At 33.9% G+C, this 23,514-nt stretch overlaps 1 protein-coding gene across 8 annotated transcripts in view; it reads left to right on the top strand.

The window, feature by feature from the left end:
* Positions 1–21,005, top strand: part of SENP6 (SUMO specific peptidase 6) — a 122,654-nt gene extending 101,649 nt beyond the window's left edge. For 7 of the 8 annotated variants that reach the window (XM_080805761.1, XM_080805759.1, XM_080805765.1 and 4 more), the window contains 8 exons: positions 3,199–3,321; positions 4,319–4,411; positions 8,015–8,445; positions 13,733–13,836; positions 15,786–15,874; positions 17,223–17,291; positions 17,391–17,541; positions 20,460–21,005. In XM_080805761.1, the coding sequence (XP_080661887.1) occupies positions 3,199–3,321; positions 4,319–4,411; positions 8,015–8,445; positions 13,733–13,836; positions 15,786–15,874; positions 17,223–17,291; positions 17,391–17,541; positions 20,460–20,669 (1,270 nt within the window). In that variant the 3' untranslated portion in view covers positions 20,670–21,005. Of the gene's footprint in view, positions 1–3,198; positions 3,322–4,318; positions 4,412–8,014; positions 8,446–13,732; positions 13,837–15,785; positions 15,875–16,653; positions 16,814–17,222; positions 17,292–17,390; positions 17,542–20,459 lie in introns of those variants that run through there. The other variant, XM_080805763.1, reaches the window with a different exon arrangement.
* The last annotated feature ends 2,509 nt before the right edge of the window (positions 21,006–23,514 follow it).

Below are 23,514 nucleotides of genomic sequence, written 5' to 3'. Positions count from 1 at the left end.
TTATCCATTCACATATGACTAAACATATGGATTGCTTCCATGTCTTTGCTATTGTAGATAATGCTATGAAGATCATAGGGGTGCATATGTCTTTTCAATTGTTGTTTTAATTTTCTTTGGATAAATACCCAGTAGTGAAATTACTGGATCATAGGGTATTCTATTTTTAAGTTTTGAGGACCTCCTACTGTTTTTCCACAGTGTCTGCATCAGCTTGCATTCTCACCAACAGTGCATGAAGGTTCCTTTTTCCTCCACATTTTTACCAGTACTTGTTGTTTCTTGTGTTTTTTTATTTTATCATTCTGACAGGTATTAAGTGATACCTTTTTGTGGTTTTGATATGCATTTTCCCAATGATTAATGATGTTGAGCATCTTTTCATGTGTTTGTTGACCATCTGTATGTCCTTGGGAAAATGTCTCTTTATGTCTTCTGCCCATTAATTGATTTGGTTGGGGGGTTTTTTTCTTTCTTTTTCATATTGAGTTGTATTACTTCCTTATATATTTTGGATATTAACTGCTTATTGGATATATCATTTGCAGATATGGTATCTTCTCCCATTTAGTAGGTTGCTTTTTTATTTTGTTGATGGTTTTCTTCACTGTGTAAAACCTTTTTATTTTTGTGTAGTCCCAGTAGTTTAATTTTGCTTTTGTTTCCCTTGCCTGTAGAGTCATATCTAGAAAAATGTTTCTGCACTGATGATAGAGAAATTACTGCTTATGTTTTCTTTTAGAATTTTTGTGGTTTCAGGTCTCACATTTAGATCTTTAATCTGTTTTGAGTTTATTTTTTTGTGTGTGGTATAAGAAAGTGGTCCATCCAACTATCATATGATCTCTTTGATATGAGGAAGTGGAGATGCAGTGTGGGGGGGTTGGGGGGAGCTAGGAAAAGAAAAAAATGAAAAGATGGGATTGGGAGGGAGACAAACTATAAAAGACTCAATCTCAAAAAACAGACTGAGGGTTGCTGGGGGGAGGGGGGACGGGAGAGGGTGGTGGAGTTATGGACATTGGGAAGGGTATGTGCTATGATGAGTGCTGTGAAATGTGTAAACCTAGCGATTCACAGACCTGTACCCCTGGGGATAAAAATACATTATATGCTTATTAAAATAAAAAAAAAAAAAGAAAAGAAAATAGAAATCTTAAAAAAAAAGAAAAAAGAAAAAAGAAAAAAGAATGTGGTCTATCCAGTTGTCCTAACATCATTTGTTGAAAAGACTCTTTTCCCCATTGTATATTCTTGCATCCTTTATTGTAGATTAATTGACCATATATGTGTGGGTTTATTTCTGAACTCTCTATTCTGTTCCATTGATGTATGTGTTCATTTTTGTGTGAGTGCTATACTGTTTTGATTACTACCACTTTGTAGTATTTCTTGAGTTTGAGATTGTATTACTCCAGCTTTGTTCTTCTTTCTCAAGATTGCTATTCTGGGTCTTTTGTAGTTCCATACAAATTTTAGTATTATTATGTAAAAAATGTTGGTATTTTGATAAGGATTGTATTAAATCTGTAGATTGCTTTGGGTAGTATAGACATTTTAACACTATTGGTTCTCCCAATCGATGAGCGTGGAATATCTTTCCATTTGTTTGCATCATCTTCAGTTTCTTTCATCAGTGCTAACAGCTTTCAGAGTATGCGTCTTTCATTCCTTTGGTTAAAGATATTCCTAGGTATTTTATTAATTTTTCTTTCTCCTACATCATTATTAGTGTATGAGCAACAGTTTTCTATAGATTAAATTCATTCCTGTAATTTTACTGAATTCATTTATCAGTTCTACTAGGTTTTTGGTAGAGTCTTTTTTTTTTTTTTTCTTTTTTAAGGATGGAGGGAGAAGGGGGGTGCAGAGGGAGGGAGAGAACCTTAGGCAGGCTTCATGCCCAGTGCAGAGCCCGATGTGCACTCAGTCTTGACCTGAGCCAAAATCAAGTGTTGGACACTTAACCAACTGAACCACTGAGGTGCCTCCTTATGGTGGAGTCTTTAGAGTTTTCTGTATATAGTATCATGTCATCTTCAAATAGTGGAAGTTTTATTTCTTCCTTACTAATGTGGCTGCTTTTTAATTCTTTTTCTTATCTGATTGCTGTGGGTAGGACTTCTAGTACTATATTAAATAAAAGTTTTGGGAGTGAACTTCCTTGTTCTGTTCCTGATCGTAGAGGAAAACTTCTGTTTTCATCATTGAATAGGATGTTAACTGGGTTTTTCACATATGACCTTTATTATGTTGAGGTATATTTCCTCTAAACTTACTTTGTTGAGAGTTGTTATCATGAATGGATATTATACTTTATCCTGTGCTTTTTTTTGCATCTATTGACATGATCACCTGGTTTTTATCCTTTCCCTTGTTAATGTGATGTATCATGTTGATAGATTTGTGAATATTAAACTATCCTTACATCCCAGGAAGAAATTCAGATTGATCATTGTGAATGATTTTTTTTAAACATATCACTGGGTTTGGTTTGCAAACATTTTGTTGAGGACTTTTGCATCTATGTTCCATAAGAGATATTGGCCTGTAGTTCTCTCTCTCTTTTTTTTTTTTTTTTTTGGTGGTGTTTTTATCTGGTTTTGGTAACAGGGTAATGGTGGCCTTATGGAATAAATTTGAAAGCTTTACTTTCTCTTTTATTTTTTGGAGTAGTTTGAGTAGAACAGTTACTAACTTTTCCTTAAAGTTTTAGAAGAATACACCAGTGAAACCATCTAGTCCTAGATGTTTGTTGGGAACTTTTTGATTACAGTTTTATTCTTGGTAATCAGTCTGTTTTAATTATCTTTTCTTTCTTGCTTCAGTTTTAGAGGGTTATATATTTCTAGGAGTTACCCATTTCTTCTAGGTTGTCCAATTTGTTGACATAATTTTTCATAATATTCTCTTACAGTTCTCTATTTCTTTGGTGGTTGTTATTTCTCCTTCATTTTTTATTTTACTTATTTGCGTCTTCAAGATCAGATCTTGCAAATCATAGTTTTACTCTCAAGCATTTCATTTGTTGAAAATAATCCAGTAGTTACCATTGCCCAGAATATGCAGTAAATTTTCCTAATAAAATCTCAGCTTTAAGAAAGGTTGATGTTGACTAAACAGATATTTGATTACTGACTGTTCTTAGTATAAAGTAAATAGCTAAATTCATTATATTTGGATTTTTTAATAAAATAGATATTTGGTGCTTGAAAAACTGAAGAAAGAAGAAGCTGACCGAATTCATATATTCAGTTCTTTTTTCTATAAACGCCTTAATCAGAGAGAAAGAAGAAATCTTCACGAAACAACTAATCTATCGTAAGTCAAGCTCTGAAAATATTTAACAGATGTAGTAACTCACTCAAGTTCAAGTTAATGAAAAAAGCACTTGTATTAAGGCAACATTTTTTAATTCTATTGTCAATTAGCAAAATTAATAAAATTCATAATACTCTAAAACTTCAAGAATACCTGGAATTCATAAGGATTTTTGGTCCAATATCTAAATCAGTAATCCCCAGATATGCCTGATAATTAAAAAAAATTACTTGGATACTTACTGAATACAGATTGCTCTGTTTTACCCTAGATGTTCCATTCCTAATACTTTTTTTTTTTTTCCATTCCTAATACTTAAGAGAGGAACCTATGAATCTGTACTTTTGATAACTTCTTTGGATAATACTGCTCCAACAAGTTAAGGAAATACTGTTCCATGTATTAGCCTTCAATTAGTTTGTTTATAATTCCTGTCCTTACAGTGATTGCATCCAGCCCGAATTTGCACTGATACTTGGTTAAAAGATGTATACAGAATGCCGTAAAGGCTATCAGTTGTCTTGAATTGATGGCTATTGTGGATAATATAAATAATATTTTCTACTGTTTCAATGATTCCTAATTTTACATCTTAGAGTTGATGATAGTGATTGGTTAGACTATTGGTTCATAGTCTATTTTATTTCATCTTAGGTAATGCTCATTTTTCGTGCTCTCTTTTCTTCAGTTATTATAGGCCATGGTCTAGTACATTTCACAATATAGTTGTTGATATGTAGTAATAAAAATAGTAGCACTGGTTCACCTAGTAAGTAGCAGGAATTAAATAATTCCTTCTTGCAGATTTAGTGATGGGCAGTTTCACACATTCCTAGCTCCATCTGAGATGTTCTTTTTTCTTTCCCTGACTTGTTAAATCATCTTATACACTGTTTTATTTGTTAACATCTTAGTCTTCATAATCTATAAATGGCTGCATATAAGCTGAAGTACTAGAAACATTTCAGGAAGTGATAGTTTATCTCTTGTCTTATAGAATACAGCAAAAGCGACATGGGAGAGTAAAAACATGGACCCGGCATGTAGATATTTTTGAGAAGGATTTTATTTTTGTACCCCTTAATGAAGCGTGAGTAATAATTTTCTTTATGTAAATGTGAAGGCTGTTTTTAGAAAATGTGTTTATGAGTTGAAGAATTCATTTTTAAACTTCTTTCTGAAATTTGTGTGTGTAGCTATATTTATGCTGCTTATTTTATGGAAATTACTGTAGTTTCTTAGTGAATCATGTAAGATGTTGAATTTTATAAATACTAGCAAGAAATCTTTCTAATTTTGTTTTACTCACCAATGTAGAATAACGTCATTTTTAAAAAATGGTCTATCAAACATCCTAGAGAACAGATTTCTTTATGGAGAATGATGACTAGGTCACATGGATTTTGAATCTTTGAAAACACTTTGGCTCTTAACCAAAAGAGAAAAAGATGGCTAAATGTATGTCATGTACTCAAATTGAAAACCATGCTGACTACTTTAAGTTATTTTCTAGGTAAATGGGGGTGGTTAAATATTTCGTTTTCCCACAGTGACTAGAGAGACAATGATGTGTAGGATAGTAGTAGTATACAATTTAGACTTGAGAGATTTTATATTTCATTTTTCTGTTTTCCTATGCCTTCTGGCCAAAAACTCCCAGGAATACACCTTGGGTTTATTACTTGCATCAAAGGAGAAAACACATTGTGGGCAACCATGAATCCTCTCAGTAAAAGTGTGTTTAAAAGCACCTGACCTTTGGTTTGGTCAGTGGGGGAAGATGTAAGGAAGCAATTGTTTGGGTAAAGAAGTAGCATTTACCCACTTAGCAAAAAAAGGGGAATATTTATCTTTTGTTGTTGTTGTTGCATTGTGACCTTGTTTGTCTCTACTTAGAAAAACTGAGAAATGTCCTTTCTTTGTCTCAATTTATCACAATTGCAGAGTAAGTTTGTCTGGGGTTGGTATTCTATAAGATTGTTTATGTCTAATAAGCCTATCTGTGCCAGGCTAGCTTCTGAATGTGCTCTTTTTTTTTTTCCTTCTTACTGTGAAAAACAGAGTCACTCAATAGTATAATCAAATTCTGTTTATTTAAAAATCATATGTTAATCGTAAGACCTGTGCTCTCTAATGAGCCCAGCCAAAGATAGGTAGGCTAGGTCAAAACACTGGTTATAGCTATAAAGCCCAACTTCTTCAGAGCTGTATATTTAAGTCAAACATAGTGTCATAATTTAAAACCAAGTTTAAAACTAATTCTTAATTTCTTCATTTCTTCATTTCATTTCTCAAAAATAAGATGTCTTGACAGTAATTTGTCATAAAGAGTAACATATGAGCTGCCTGCTTGGGTGAAAGGGAAGATAAACAAAGAGCTCTTTTTCAGAAATGAATTATAAAAATTTAAGATACATACTCTAGCAATAGAGGCACATTCCTCTTAGTGCATCTGTGGTGGATTGAGGCTATGATAAATGCTTTTAGTTATCTTGGTGAAAGAAAGAGAATGAACAAAGATACAGAGTCAGTAAAGGATTCTGCAAAAGACCAATGCCCTTAGTAGATGGAAAAAAAAGCCTCCAAATTCTGAGGGCTCGTTCTGCTTTGTTTTCTTTTTGAAGAGCTAAAGCCACAAATAGTTCTGTTTACTAATCATTTTAGATAGGCTGCTATGTTTTTGCTGTTTTACTTTTAATTTTCTTGGTAGTGGTAGTTTCTTGGACTTTAAAGTTTATACGCTGTTTGTTAAAAATTGATAAGGCAAAAATGTCAGCATTTAGATCCGATCAATCTTAAGTGAAATTACTTGTTTTAGCCTCTTCTCCCACTGGTGGTTTAAGGTCAATGTGTAGCTGCTCTTAAAAGGGCGCCTGGAGGGCTCAGTCATTAAATGTCTGCCTTTGGCTCAGGGCTTGATCCTGGGTCCTAGGATCCAGTCCTGCTGAGCAGGAAGCCTACTTCTCCCTCTCCAGCTCCCCCATGCTTGTGTACCCTCTCTCGCTGTCTCTCTCAAATAAATTTAAAATCTTTTTTTCATAAAAGCAAAATCCTGTCATTTAGTGGTTGAAAATAACCTCAGATGTAGCTGATTCAGGTTTCTTCTTTCAGCTAGGTAAAGAAAGAATTTTTCTTAGTTTTTAGGTATATAGCAGAAAATTCATGCCTTATACATATTTGTCATAGTTAAGAATTATTAAAAACTGTGGTAGAACTTGTGTTGTACCTTCAGGTTGAGAACTATATTATACCATATTAATCAGTTTTTAAAACACATGTTTTCACACTTAACTTTTCTGACATTGAGCTGTGACTTACAGTCAGCCAAACTTGGAATAAAGTGAGAAAGATGGTATGTGGCTCTTTCTAATACCCTAGTCTGACCTAAGTCCATAGGACAGTGAGGGTTTATAAAGAACAGGAGTGAAGCATTCCTCCATCTGGCCTTTAATGTGCTGAGGATGAAGCCAGGCCCTGTCACCCTTGTATTCATGCTATCTGATGAAGACATAATTACTGTTTTCATCATATTACTTTGGAGGAATTTAACATTTTATAAAAGTGAAAATATAGAATGACTTTTGTTCATGTTAAGATAATACATTTTTTCACTCCTCAAACATCTACTGAATACCCTGTTATATGATAAACAGTGTACTCAGCCAGTAAGTTCTCTGACATCTGTAGCCTGTTCATTGTATCCTAGCATATAGCACTGTCTAGGAAATAGTAAGCCCCTAATAAAATGCCTCATTAGATTAATGAGTATTGGGGCACCTGGGTGGCTCAGTTGTTAAGCCTTTGGCTCAGGTCACGATCACAGTGTCCTGGGATCAAGCCCCATATCAGGCTCCCTGCTCAGTGGGGAGCCTGCTTCTCCCTCTCCAGCTCCCCTGTGCTTGTGTTCCCTCTCTCACTATCTCTGTCATAAATAAATAAAATCTTGAAAAAAAAAATTAAATGAGTATTAGCCAATGTTAGCTGTACAGCTTTTTACTCATGGCTTCTAACCTATTGTTAGAAACCGTGATACCTGAATTTAGCTAAATCAGGAGCACACACCTGATAGCTGGGACTCTACTAATTCTGAGGTTTTATAATAATGCTTAAAAAATGGTACATTATTTCATTTTAATTATATACATCTCAATAAGCATAAGACAAAGAATTATTTAATATTTTCAACATCAAGTGATGCCTAACCTTATTCTTAAGAAAAACAGATGTGGGGTATAAGTTTTTTAAGTTTTATGTGTGCAATATTTGGAAATGTTCAAAATTAGTCTGTTTAGGCTTCTGAAAATAGTTTAATCTTGAGCTAGTTTCCTATCCTTTGACATGAATAGGTCAAGGGAAATGGGAATGGTGAGTTACAATGATCTAATTTATATTTTCTTAAATTGCCTAAAAGTAAGAATGAATTTTTTCATTCAAAAAGCAATAAAAGTTCAAGGGATTATTTGCAAAAGTGAGTGCAGGCTACATAATTCTAAAAAAAAAAAATTATTTTTTTGAATAGACATTATATTCTATTAATGATCATATAAACAAGTGGATTCATTTGAGAATTGAAAAAATCGGGCATTCTTTATAAGTTTGTTGACTTTAGAAAAAATATGTCAGTTGATATTTATTGCCAAATATAATAAACTCTCCTAATAATATATTCAGTAGTTTCATTTGTTTTTTACAGTGCACACTGGTTTTTGGCTGTTGTTTGTTTCCCTGGTTTGGAAAAACCAAAGTATGAACCCAATCCTCATTACCATGAAAATACAGTCATGCAAAAATGTTCAACTGTAGAGGACAGTTGTATTTCTTCTCCTTCAGCCAGTGAAATGGACAGTTGTTCACAAAACTCTTCTGTCAAGCCTGTAATTAAGAAGATGCTAAACAGAAAACATTGCGTAGCTGGAATTGATTCAAGTGCTGAACAGGAAGAAAGTGACCCTCATTCTCGGAGAAACATAGGCAGTGTGAAATGTAGTCTGAAAAGAATAAGTCATACTGCAAGTGAAAATGAAGAATCGAATAAAGGAGAATCTACATGCCAGAAAGTTGTTGATAGGACTAAAAGTGAAAATGGCCTACAGAATGAATATTTAAGTTCTATGCACCATACAGGTATGTGTCTAAGTGTTTTGAAAGAATCAAGGAATTCAGAATAAATTGGCTTTTTTATACATAGGATTAAGATTTCAAAGCACACTTTTTTTTTTAAAGTCAGATTTATTGAGGTACGACTTATTTACAGTAACATTCACCCATTTTATAAGTATAGCTCAGTCAGCTTTGATAACTGTATATAGTCATATAATCTCTACAATAATCAAGATTTAGAACTTTTCCATCATTCCAAAAAATGCCCTTATGCCTTTCTATACCCCAGAGAAGGTCTAAAACTGTAATACAAGGTCTACATTTTCATTTATAGCAACTTGGATTTATTCTTATTTCATAGGCAGTTAAATTTGGCACAAGCAGTAGTTGGACACTCTCAGATCTTTAAGGCAAATTAGTTCATTCTTCTCAATTTACAGATGGGCAAATAGAGATGAAGTAGGGAGAGTCAGAAATTAAAGCCTTTTCCTCCAAAATAGTTGTTGACATTCAAATGAGAGGTTAGTTCTTTATTCTTCACTCTCTTTCATGTTTCAGTGGGAAGAAGGGTGCTAGTCCAACCTCTACTTTTTTATTTCCATTCAGTTCTAATGAATTGAATTTTTTTCCCCCTTGAATCAGTTCCATATTTCTAGCACTTGTTAGAGAAATCTAGTTTCTCTTCCAGTACTTAAATTTCATATCAAATCAATTTTGTGATTTTCTCTCCATCCCAAAAGTAAAATAATCTACTTCATAAAATCCATAATATGCTATGACATATGCCTTGCTTATTAAGCTGTGAATAAATCTAATACATTTTCTTTGGAGGAAAAAGTCAGAATAAGACATAAAAGATATTATGTGAATTCAGAAAGGACTTTCAAAAATTAAGAATGCTGGAGCACCTTGGTGGCTCAGTTGGTTAAGCTCTCAACTCTTGGTTTTGCCTCAGTTCATGGTCTTATAGTCATGGGATTGAGCCCCATGTCACAGTCTGTACTCAGTGCGGAGTCTGCTTCAGATTCTTTCTCCTTTTGTCCATCCCTGAATGCACTCTCTCTCTAAAATGAATAAATAAAATCTTAAAAAAAAATAAGAATGCTGAAGATAGTCTTGATACTTTTACCACCTTATTTTAGTACCTCAGAATGCTATTGTTGAGTTTTATAAAAATAGTTTTTATTTGTTTGACATATTAGCTGCATAAATCTGATATTAGTCCCAGATTGATGATCTTTGTGCCCTTTGGAAATTAGAACCCTCATATATGAGATGACTGGGTGGCTCAGTTGCTTAAGTTGCTTAAGTATCTGCCTTCGGCTCAGGTCATAATCCTGGAGTCCTGGGGTCAGACTCCTTGCTGAGCAGGGAGCCTGCTTCTCCCTCTGCTAGCCACTGCCCCTGCTTGTGTTCTCTCTCTCTTTCTCTCTGACAAATAAATAAATAAAATATTTTTTTTTAAAAAACTCATATATTATTAGTAGGAATGTAAAATGGTGCAGCTGCTGTCTTTGGAAGACAGTTTGATAGTTCCTCACAAAATTAAATGTAGAGTTATAATATGACCCAGCAGTTTCATTCCAACATATATATCCAAGAGAAATGAAAACACACAAAAACTTAAACGTGAATGTTCATTGTAGCTGTAGTAACCAAAATGTAGAAGCAACCCAGATGTTCATCATCTGACAAATGGATAATCAATTAGTGATATATCTATTCAGTGGAATATTATTAGATCATAAAAAGAAATGAAATACTGATGTATGCTACAACATTGATGAGTCTTAAAAATGTTGTGAAAGTAGTCACAAAAAACCACATACCATATGATTCCATTTGTATGAAGTCTCCTGAACAGGAAAATCTATAGAGTAGATTAGGGCTAGTGTGGTGTGGTAAATGGGAGTGGGGGAGGATGAAGGGGAGATGATAGCTGAATAGCTGAAAGGTACAGGGTTTCTTACTGAGGTTTAAAATTTTTCTCTGATGAGGGGTGCCTGGGAGGAATAGTTGGGTAAGTGTCTGACTCTTGGTTGCAGCTCAGCTAGTGATCTTAGGTAGTGAGATTGAGCCTGGCGTTAGGCTCCATGCTCTGTGCGGAGTCTATTTAAGACTATCTCTCCTACCATCTTTGCCCCTCCCCCTGCTAGCATGTGCGTGCTTGCGCAAATAAATAAATATTTAAAAATAATAATTAAGGGGTGCCTGGGTGGCTCAATGGGTTAAGCCTCTGCCTTCGACTCAGGTCATGATCCCAGGGTCCTGGGATCGAGCCCCACATCAGGCTCTCTGCTCAGCAGGGAGCCTGCTTCTCCCTCTCTGCCTGCCTCTCTGCCTACTTCTGCCTACTTGTGATTGCTCTCTCTGTCAAATAAATGAATTAGAATTCTTAAAAAAAATAATTAAAAAAATAAAATTTACTCTGATAGTTGCACATATGTGTAAATATATAAAAACATCTGAATTGTACACTTATAATGGGTGAATTGTATGATATGGAAGTTATATTTCCACAGAACTGTTTTCTTTAAAGTTCCTCTTTCATCAGTAATCTCACACTATAATGTGAATTCAAATTAAAAATGAATTGAAGTTCATGACCTAAAGCAATGGGACAAAACTGAGAGCTTCATATACACAAACTGCAAAAACTTCTAGTGGCCCTCTCCCTCAAATTAATGTTCTAGTTGAATAGTATCCAGTTTAATTTAAGTAAATATCCTCACAAATCCTAGTGGAGATCGAAGTAAAGAATCCTCTGTTTTATGAAGTTTACCTTTTTAAATACCTGTTTATCCTTTTTTTTTCAACTATAGTTTGTGTATTTGTTTTTATTTTGTTTTTAGTTTGTGTGCAACCATATCAACTCTGTCTTCCTTAAGGGAAATTAATTTATCTTTATGGGGTGTGATACATTGATATTTTCTATTCTTTTTGATGCTCGTCTTAATCCAATGATGATAGTGTCCCACAGTTTGAAAAATAGTGCTCTAGAGTGAGTCTGCATTTCTGTGCTTTCATCAGATGTTTCCAAGGTATCACTCACATTAAATAAGAGTGCTTTCTAGAGGTGCTTTTACTACCTCAGTGAGGTTGGTTAGGTAGTCTCTGTCCTAAATGAAATGGTAACATATTAGAAATTAATATAAGAAGAACTTACAAAAATTTCTGTGATTATGATTAATATCTCAATAATTGATTTCTGTTTTGTCTGGGAATATAATTGACAGGATTTAAATGAAACATTTTATTTTGTTCTGTTTTGTTTTATTTATTTATTTGTTTGGTTGGTTTGTTTGTTTGTTTTTAAGTAATCTCTACACTCAATGCAGGGCCCAAACTTAAAACCCCAAGATTAAGAGTTGCACACTCCACCAACGGAGCCAGCCAGGCGCCCTTAAACAAAGCATTTTAGTTAGTTTTAATATAGTTTTAACTATCGAACACATAGAGTCACAAGTGTTGAGTCCTGATGTCAGATAATATGCTGTTGTAGGAATTGTAACTCATCATAGGGTTTAGGTTAAGGCCAACTGTAGGAAAATAATGTGTGTTATCAGTACTTTCATTTGCTAGTTTTTCAGTTGAGCACCATATGAAATAGTTGTCTTACTATGGTACATGAAAAATGTGTATGTTTTAAACTCTAGAATCACACATGGCATCTTCAGAGGATCTGACTGTATGAGAAGCTCTCAGAAACTGAGACTGATAAAAGAACAGTCGAGTTATCACCTCTCAGTGTAAACCAGGACATTTACTTACTGAATAAAAGAATTATTTTTCTGCCTTTTTTGAAATGCACATATATTTAATTTGAATAAGGTTTATATTTATATTACATAGCCTCTGTAGATATGAATAATTGGCTGCTAGAATAACTTGATTATAATTGATTGTGAATTTCCTGAGGATTTGGACTGATTTTGTTCAAATATAGATGTTTTAGCTTCAAACAAACATAAAAATACAGATTTTTGAAAAAAATTGTAAAGGCTATTTTTCATATAACAAAAGGATTTACCATAGTGCTTTATTATTTATTTTAAATAGAATGTTTTCAATCACAACTTTTAGAGAGAGAGAAAGACATCTTTTCAGGGGCGCGTTTTATTTTGTTGTCTTCTCACCCCATCTTCCTTTTTAATAACTTTTAGTTCCCTTTTAATAACTTATATAAAAATAAACTGTATCCTGTCTAATATACCTTAAAATCATACTCTTTAAAGTGGAAAAGGTATACTCTTTAATAAACAGATTACTAAATTTGGTATTAGAGTCCTCGGTTTTCATTATTTTCATGTAAACCTTATATATTTTTTTGAAACGTGTGATCAGCATCTTTCAGCAAAATATTTTGAAGGGTTTAGATTCTTGAAACTGACTTTTAAAAGTATCAATTTCAAATTCATGAGTCATTTCATGCTAAAATTGTCTTGGGTTATTTTATTTTATTGAGAAGTCAGTGAATATAACGAAACATGAAGGAAAAGTATATGGGGTGCCTTGGTGGCTCAGTCAGTTAAGCATCTGACAATTTCAGCTCAGGTCATGGTCTCAGGGTCATGAAACCAAGCCCTGTGTGTTGGGCTCTGTGCAGGGCATGGAGACTGTTTAAGATTCTCTCTCTCCTTCTACCCCTCCATTCCTTTCTTGTGCTCTCTCTCTCTCAAAATAATAATAAAAAAATAAATTTAAGAAAAAGAAGGAAAAATAAACAAGAGTTCCAGAACTCATCCATAGCTACTATCCTAACATCTTGAGTAGTTTCATTTTTGTATTTTTCTATTATTTGTCCCCAGACAAGCTGTTTAACTTAATTTTAATCATGTTTATTTTTTAATCTGTATTATACAATTTTTCCCAATTTTATAATTTTAATTTTAAAAATGTATAATATTTTATGTTCTATAATTAGCTAAGTATTCCTGTTATTGGACATTAGGTTATTTTTAGACAATTGTAGCTTCTGTTACTAAAGATAACTAGCATACCTAGCACAAAAATGTTTTAATACACATACATGTATATATCTATATATATTTAAACATACATATATTTATAATTGATACCTAGTTTTAAATTTTAATGAATTTTAGGGTCTGAGTTGTAGAAACAACTTCGTAATTTATATTGAATCCAGGTTTTTATTAGAAGTAAATTATATTTGTGAAATTACATGTTAATGCAGATTTTATATCCATAGTTACTATAAAATTAATGACTAGCATTAATTTTAACATCATATACTATAAGGTATGTGCATGTCCTTTTTTAAATTATATAATGTTTCTTATTGATATAGATGGCTTAAGCAAAATTAGACTAAACTATAGTGATGAATCAACTGAATGTAGCAAAATGCTTGAAGATGAGCTCATTGACTTCTCAGAAGATCAGGATAACCAGGTAAAACCTAAGCTTTGCAAAAAGCTCCAATATTTTATCTAACTAAGTTTTTCTTGGAGTACTGTAAGCAGTTCCTTCTACCAGTAACTCATGCCTTCTGAATTTGGGTCTCATCTCAAAGCACAAACCTAAGTTTTTAATTCAGAAGTTGCAAGGGGGGCGCCTAGGTGGCTCAGTGGGTTAAGCCTCTGCCTTTGGCTCGGGTCATGATCCCAGGGTCCTGGGATCGAGTCCCGCATCGGGCTCTCTGCTTGGCGAGGAGGAGCCTGCTTCCTCCTTTCTCTCTGTCTGCCTGCCTCTCTGCCTACTTGTGATCTCTCTCTGTCAAATAAATAAATAAAATCTTAAAAAAAAAAAAAAAGTTGCCAGGGTAAATGTGTAGTGTTTTTTTGTTTTATTTTTCTTCTAGGGTTTTTATTTTAGTTACTGCCGTCATGGACTAAACTAACATTACCTACCTCAGAAAAGTTTTAATACAAAACTGATTCTCCCACCTAAACCCAGCCACTAGCCCCACTAACTCTGCCATCCCTTTCTCTTCCTCTTTTAAAACATTTATGGGTCATACTTAACCTTTGGTCTAACTTATTCAGGAGGCAAATGTGGATACTTGATTATTTGTATTTGAGCACAGCAAAATTATTATTTTTTCCATATTTCCAGTGATTCTTCTCTTCTAGCTTAATGTGTATGTATCATGGCACGAACATATAATATTTAGTTAAAACTAACATTGGTAGGGGCGCCTGGGTGGCTCAGTGGGTTAAAGCTTCTGCCTTTGGCTCAGGTCATGATCTCAGGGTCCTGGGATTGAGCCCTGCATCTAACACTCTGCTCAGCAGGGAGCCTGCTTCCTCCTCTCTCTGCCTGCCTCTCTGCCTATTTGTGATCTCTCTCTGACAAATAAATAAATAAAATCTTAAAAAAAATTAACTGATAAATTTTCATATTTTCTTAGAGTTCCATTTGCTCTAATAAATTTTACTTACACCAAGAATAAAATATATTTTTGAAAATATTTTATGACTCAGTTAAAGAGGGCAATATTGAAAGAAAAGTTTGTAAGACTCATACAGCATTCCACTTCTTTAATTTCTGAACTTTTCTTTAGTTGTTTGAATAAACTTTGAGTTTATCTAATAGTGAAGATAGCTTTGTACTGCACCATTTTTCCTTTTTGCACAATCCTCCTGTGAACAAAAGCCATTTTTTATGGTGTCTCTTGCTGTACAGTATATGTCTAAGAAATAGTTTTTCTCTGCAACTTACACAGACATATATATATGGATTATATTCAAGGTTTGTAATGAGTGCTGTACTATGTTCCTTTGGGGTAATAGTTATATGAACTAGCTAATATATGTGTTATTATTTCTGTTGTTGATTATTTCATTTATAAGGTTGCTAGAAGCTTTCTGAAAAACAGGAAAAGCTTTGTTCTACATTCAAGATAATCTACAAAATAAGGCACACTGTCATTAAGTTGTCTTCTCTTAAGTGAAGTACATGTATGGTTCTGTCACAGAGGTGTTTCCAAAAACTCTTTAAATATTTCTGATTTAAAAAATTATTTGTGTAAAAGAATAAGTCATTCATGTTCCTGTGGAGAAACAGTTATCTTACCCAACAAACTAAATTTTTATAGAAATATCTAAAATCAGAACAGTAGTATTTGAAGAAGAATCAGTCGTACTCTATTTGTCTTTAAAATTTTCTTTTACATTGAAAATTAGATATAATAATGTCATAGCCTTCTGATCCTTGGTTTCTTTTTATTAAAATGTCAGTTTTGTGGCATTAGATAATTAGAGTCAAGTGACCACAATTTCTCATGTCTGAAAAAATTTACATATTTGCTTCAAAGATTTTTATTATCAGTAGTGCTGTTTTGTGAGGTTATTAATTATTTAGATTGTATATCTTCACTACTAACAGGCTGTCTTTTATAGGATGATAGCAGTGATGATGGATTCCTTGCTGATGACAACTGCAATTCAGAAATAGGACAGTGGCATTTAAAGCCTACTATCTGTAAACAGTAAGCATGAACTTTTTATCTTGCATACTGCATGATGAATTTTATTTACATAACCTCATAGAATAAAACGTAACTGGACAGTTTTTATTTCAACAAGTCCTTAAAAATCACAAAACCTGTCTAAGATGAATGAGGAGAGTTGGGTTATGCCTAGTGTCCAGGGCTCAAGTTGGGGAGAATGGATAATCATTTTTCTGTTTGAATGTGAAGTGGAATCTTGCGAAAAACACTGGATTCTAAACTAATTCTTTTTTTTTTTTTTTTTTAACCCCTAAGTGATCTCTACCTCAGTGTGGTACTTGAACTCACAGCCTTGAGATCAGGAGTTGTATGCTCCACCAGCTGAGCCAGCCAGGTGCCCCTAAACTAATTCTTCTATATGATGATTACCTGTTTTGTTATCTATAATAGGTTTTAGTTAGAAGTGGGATTGTTTCAGAGCACCTGACTGGCTTAGTCAGAAGAGTGTGTGTGACTCTTGATATTTGGGTTGTGGATTTGAGCCCTACATTGTGTACAGAAATTACTTAAAAAAAAAAAAAAAAGGCTTAAAAAAGTGGAATTATTTCTATTTTGCATGGTCCCACTTTTGCTAATTTGGAATCGGGGGATTTTCAAATTTTCAGAATTATTTTGACTTTTTACTAAATTTCGTATTCTTTTAAGGAACCAAAAATGGAACTTTAGTCAAATATGTTTATAATAAGAAGTGGTTCAATTAATATTATGCAATTTGTTTTGTTTTGTTTTTGTTTTTAAATATTTTATTTATTTGTCAGAGAAAACACAAGCAGGTGGAGCAGCAGAGAGAGGGAGAAAGCAGGCTTCCCACTGATTAAGGAGCCCAGTGTGGAACTCGATCCCAGAACCCTGGGATCATGACTTGAGCCGAAGGCAGATGCTTAACTGACCAAGCCACCCAGGCATCCCTACAATCTGGTATTTAATATAACCATGGATATTTAGGTATTGTGTTAGGGTATATGTGTCTATAAGATTTATTTTTCCCCCAAGTTTTACTGAAGCAAGGGAATTTTGAATATTTTAAATTCTGTTGATAGTGCTTACCTCTTTATGCCTTTTTAACATTATAAAGTATTGGGGCACCCGTTGGTTAAGTGGTTAAGCTTCTGCCATTGGCTCGGGTTATTATCCTAGGGTCTTGGGGTTAAGCCCCTTGTTGGGCTCCCTGCTCAGTGGGGAATCTGCTTCTCCCTTTCCCTCTGACCCTCCCCCCCTGCTTGTGCTCTGCTCTCACTTGCACATGTGTGCTCTCTCTCAAATAAATAAATAATCTTGAAAAGATAAAACATTATAAATATTAACATTTGGTCATTTCACCTTGCAGACCTTGTATCCTACTGATGGACTCACTCAGAGGCCCTTCTCGATCAAATGTTGTAAAAATTCTAAGAGAGTAAGTTCAAAATCGTAATTTGTATTTTGTATTCTGGTGGGAATGAGGGACTTTGTATATTTATATATGTATATTCTTACCTTATGTGCATTTTTGCAGGTATTTAGAGGTGGAATGGGAAGTTAAAAAAGGAAGCAAAAGAAGTTTTTCCAAAGATGTTATGAAAGGCTCTAATCCAAAAGTACCCCAGCAAAACAACTTCAGTGATTGTGGTGTTTATGTGTTACAGTATGTAGAGAGCTTTTTTGAGGTGGGTTTCAATATGTTTGATCTGATATAATAAATAATAAAACAGTGTATAGGGCGCCTGGGTGGCTCAGTGGGTTAAAGCCTCTGCCTTAGGCTCAGGTCATGATCCCGGGGTCCTGGGATCGAGTCCTGAATTGGGCTCCCTGCTCAGCAGGAAGCCTGCTTCTCCATCTCTCTCTGCCTGCCTTTCTGCCTACTTGTGATCTCTGTCTATCAAATAAATAAATAAAATCTTAAAAATAAAATAAAATAAAATAGCGTATAGTGACTCCTTAGACAACACAGGTTTGAACTGCATGGGTCTACTTCTACGTAGATTTTTTTTTTTTTAAAGATTTTATTTATTTATTTGACATATAGAGATTACAAGCAGGCAGAGAGAGAGGAGGAAGCAGGCTCCCTGCCGAGCAGAGAGCCCGATGTGGGGCTCGATCCCAGGACCCTGGGATCATGACCTGAGCTGAAGGCAGAGGCCTCAACCCACTGAGCCACCCAGTGGCTCTATTTATTTTTTTTTAATAAATAGAGTACAGTATTATAAATGCATTTTCTCTTCCATGTGATTTTCATAATAACTTATTTTCTCTAGCTTGCCTTATGTAAGAATACAATAATATAATACATAAAACAAAAAAATATGTGTTAATTGACTGCTTATGTTATTGGTAAGGATTCTGGTCAATATTAGACCATTAGTAGTTAAGTTTTTCAGGCATCAAAAAGTTGTGTGTGGATTTTGGACTTCACAGGGTCAGTGTTCCAAGTCCCCACATTGTTCATGGGTCAACTGTATTTGACCTTATTTTAATGTAAAAAACACAATAAGGAAATATTTTAAAGAGTTTGAAAAACATTTCAAAAACTTTTCTAGGAAGCAGAACCTCCCCAATTGGAGAATTTTTAAAGCATAAAAAGACTATTTATAGGGGCACCTGGGTGGCTCAATGGGTTAAAGACTCTGCCTTCGGCTTAGGTCATGGTCTCAGGGACCTGGGATTGAGTCCCGCATTGGGCTCTCTGCTTGGCAGGGAGCCCGCTTCCTCCTCTCTCTCTGCCTGCCTCTCTGCCTACTTATTATCTCTGTCAAATAAATAAAATCTTAAAAAAAAGACTATACTTTATCAAATCCAGGGTTTGTTGACATCATTCTCATCACTCTGATCAACTCTTCCTCTCCCTAGCTCTTCCCATCTTAAGAAATCTCTCCCATGATTTGGACTTTTACCCTCTTTTCATATTTATATTCACTGTCTTCATTTCCACAAGTCCTATTTGTTCCTCAAATCCTTGTAATCTGGCTTTACTCTCAACCTTATATTGAAATTGTTACCAACCTCCCAGCACCATTTGGCACTATTGACCATCCCTTCTTCATAATGCTTTCTTCCTTTGACTTTAGGGGTATAATACCATACCTCTCTTGGATATTTTTAATAATTATCTTGACTCCTGGGATGCCTGGGTGGCTCAGTTGGTTAATCGTCTGCCTTCGACTTCAGACGTGATCCCGGAGTCCTGAGATCAAATCCCTGAGATTCAGCCCCCGCTAAACAGGGAGCCTGCTTCTCCCGCTGCCACTCGCTGCTGCTCGTGCTCACGCTCTCATGCGTGTGCTCTCTCTCTCTCAAATAATAAAATATTTAAATAAAAAAGATAACTCCGCTTTTTAAAAAAATTACCTTGACTTCTTCCTCTTTATCCATCATCAGTATAGTGCTCAGTCGTGTGAATTCTATCACTTAATGTTATATATGTTCATTTCTTTATTCCTGCTGCCACTTTGTAAGCCCAGTACACTGGCATCACCATTCTGAATTGCTACACCAGTCTCTAAGCATGCTGCCTTTTATTTTATACAGTTTTCCAGAAACTGAAATCTAATCGTTTTACTATTGCTTTTAGGCTAAAGATGAAAATCCTTCACATGGCCTGTGTGACCCAACTTCTGTCCAAGCTTCTGGCTTCATTCATTTCCTACCTTTCTTATGCTAGCATTCTGTATATCAGCCACCTGAATGTCATTCATGTTCTTATACTGTATCATGTTTTTTCTTGCCTCTAGGCCTTGATACATATGTCCCTACCCAGGATATTCTTCCCAGTTGCTTCTGTCATTCCTAATTGGACTAACTTCTACTCATTCTTCAGGTCTTAGCTTAAATATCACTTCTTCGAGCACCTGGGTGGCTCAGTTGGTTAAAGCATCTGCCTTCAGCTTGGGTCCCGATCCCAGGGTCCTGGGATCAAGCCCCATGTCGGGCTTTCTGCTCAGAGAGCCTGTGCTTCTCCCTCTCTCTCTCTGCTGCTCCCCCTGCTTGTGCTCGCACGCTCTCTCTCTCTCTGGCTCTCTCTCAAGTAAATAAAATCTTTTAAATAAATAAATATGTACATATTTTACTTCTTGGAATTGTGTTAAGCCCCCAGGCATGGATTCTTATAGACTTCCTGCTTTTACTCTCACAATACTTGTATGTCCATTGTTTTAATTGTTATCTTTCTATCTAGACTAGGATCAGCAAACCATTCATAAAAGGGCCAAGTAGTAAATATTTTAGGCTCTGTGACCATACAATTTTTGTGTCTACTCTCTGTTCAGCTTTTGTGGCATGAGAGCACCGACAGACAATGTAAATGAGTTATTGTGGCATGTTCCAATAAGGCTTTATTTACAAAAACAGACAGCAGGCAGAATGAGGCCCACTAGCTGTAGTTTGCTGACCTTCCTTTGGTCTATACTATAAGATCTTTAGGCAAAAACTGTCTCATTATTTCCAGTGCCTAGCACAGTATCTGGCATGGGATAGATAATAAATAAGTGCATGCTTATTAAATGAGTTACTGATTTTTTTGAATGCTCTTGTGATTGAGACAAATATTTATTATAATTTTCTAATGTGCATTTAATATTTTTATTTCCAGAATCCAATTCTCAATTTTGAACTACCTATGAATTTGGCAAACTGGTTTCCTCCCCCAAGAATGAGAACAAAAAGAGAAGAAATCCGAAACATAATTCTGAAGCTTCAGGAAGATCAGAGCAAAGACAAAAAGAAGCAAAAGGACACCTACTCAACAGAAACATCTTTAGGTGAAGGAACAGAACAATATGTCAATAACATCTCAGATTGACCCATTTCTGATGCTTGTCAGTATTGCCTTCAGAAACTGAGTGACTTTCACCTTTGGGGATAGACAGTAAAGAACTGAAGTGTTCACTACTCAGAGTGATCTGGAAATGTTAATGCTTGTATAAATGTCATATAATTAATTTCCAATGGGAGTATGTATTAAGTAAAAGTTTGTAAATATGTTAATGAGGCCAATTTTTCCAGCATTTATAATTATTTTTTTCACTTGTTAGGAAGCTTTTGTTATGTATTTTCTGTTAATAGTACTTAAAACTGCAACTTCTAAACACAAAATAAATAAAAAGAAAATATTTATAGGAGGAAATGATTAATTTGATATTCTTTAGTGAACTTGTATTAAATTCTTTAGTGGGTGTGACATATTTCATGGGAATATTCAAGTATCTATGATAATCTCTTGACCTGCATTTGTTCTAAAATAACTTGAAACATGAAACTATGATTAAATATAAGGCATTTTGAACAAGAAAGACATCTTCATATGCTTGTATAGTGGAAAAAAGTAACAGTTTTTTATTCATACACTCCCTTGTGTTCAGAGAGCCCCCAAAATGTAATATTTATAATTTTACACAAATATTTAAGAAGCAGTATTAAAAATATTCAAAGAAAAATAATCTTGACTTATACTACTAAATAATAATTATACTTTATCATACCTTATTGTCAAGTACATTTCTGAAGACATCAAAGACTCAGGTTAAACTATTTTGGTAAGTGCAGCTTAAATTTCAAATATCCCATGTTACCTTTCTATATTATAGCTTAAAGTATGCTACAATCTGTGTGATATAGTTAACTAATAAACATTTTTAAGCTGTGTGGACACAGGAATTTAAATAGGAATTTACTATTTTTTGTAATGGCTTTTGCTATTTTTTTCATTGCTCATTTTGTTCTCATTATTTTGATAAACAAAGTATCAGATTTCTGTGCTTGAGTTTTTTAGTGTAAATTATTTTTACATGTAATAGTACTGTCTTTAAGTCAGTTGCATAATGCAAAAAAAAAATCTACCTTGAATTCCCCTTTAAAAACACTAAAATGTGATGGTTTTGATGATGGATTTACAACTCATGTAGGAATTGTGCATATATCTGCTGAAAATATTATTTTCAAATGAAATATTATACATTTCTTTCGAAATAACTTTGAGGCTTGAAATATATATTCTAAAAGTCCTTTTTTGTTAAATAATTTTAAAACGCACATATAACAAAAGTAGTTGAGAATAAAGTAAAGGCCATTTTTATCAGCAATTTTTTAAAAATCTGGCCAAATCTAGCAATGTAAGCAATGTTTTAGGCTATTTTCTTGGATTTAGTAAGGTCCATGAGTGTGTTTGGGGTATATGAGGGTGTTGTTAACAATAACCAAAAAAAGAAAAAGAGGAATCTATTGAGACACACTCATTAAAGGAAATACTAAAATGTAAGCTTAAAGAAAGTCACCATTAGTGGTATCAATTACAGATTTGTTACTTTGAATATTTTAAGATTTTAAATTTCAGATTATATTTTTTTCTTTTTCAGGAATACACTAGAGCTATTAGCTTAGATATGAAAAACTAAAGTTAAGAGTTCGGGTGGCTCAGTTGTTTGAGCGTCTGATTCTTGATCTCAGCTCAGGTCTCAATCTGAATTTGAGCCCTGCATTGGTCTCCACACTGGGCATGGAGCCTACTTTAAATAAAAAAGTTTAATTTTATTACTTACTGAATATGGACAAAAAAATGAAAATTATTTTTAAAATCTGATAGCAGTAAGCAAAATTGGCATATTTAATTTTTAATGTATTTTATCAGAATTTAAAGGTACTGAAAAAACTATTCCAAAGAATTTGTTTTATTTTAATTTCTAGTGGTTGGATTTGCACTCTTATTTTTGATATGATAAAAAGATAACTTGTTTCTTGAGCCAACTCAAGTCAATCACATTTTGACATGAAAAATATAGATTGATATCTATCAACTTTCTACAGGTAAAGTATCTAGCTATTTAATCGTATTTCCCCCACCCCATGCAAAATTCTATTTTAAGAAGTTATGCTAATGACTTTGGAATATGTAGAATCTTTGGAGACTGCCAGGTTGAGCTCCAAATCTAGACTTAAGAATCTTTGGTGTATATTCACATTCTCTTGATAATTGTGTACTTTGGTACTTCTATATATAGTTTAAAGTGGATATCAACCTTTTAAAATGTGTTATTAGTACTTAAAAGTTGTCAAACAAATTTTACAGTTTAGAGGTTTGTTACTAGACACTGAAACTGCACTATGAGTATCTGGTGTCTTAACTAATTAGATAGGTCGTTGTATTTGTTTTCTTGTTGGATAGAATAACGGCTAATCATTTTTAGAAGGGTTTTAGATTACTTGCCATAAAATTTGTATGTGTCTTAGCTCTTGTTAGCTTAGGAGCAAAGGTAGCATTTAACTGGTCCTTTCCTTTTGATGATGCCAAGACAGCTGAAAACTTAATGGTATTATTTCAAGTTCACATAAACTTTAAATCAGTTAATCATAGTAACCTGTAATTAAAGTATTAGTCAGTTAGTAGGAAGTTTTATTTGAAAGGATAAAATAATTGAACTATTTCTTAAGTCACCAAAATAAATTCAGTATTTTTTTCTTAAAACCATGATCTCTGAAGGCTGTAAGATACAATATAAAAAGAGTAAGTTGCGGTTTCTTAGAAATCAAAAATTGAACTTAAAGTCTCAGACAATTTACTGAACAAGAATAATAAAGAATATATTTTAATATATACGATTAAAGGTTGTGGAGTAATGCTGCTGGAATATAGGGACACCAGACTGTCTCAG

The sequence above is a fragment of the Martes martes genome (genome assembly GCF_963455335.1).
Source record: "Martes martes genome assembly, chromosome: 6".
Taxonomy (NCBI): domain Eukaryota; kingdom Metazoa; phylum Chordata; class Mammalia; order Carnivora; family Mustelidae; genus Martes; species Martes martes.
Note: the sequence above shows the minus strand (reverse complement) of the source record. Positions and strands in the feature narration are given on the sequence as shown.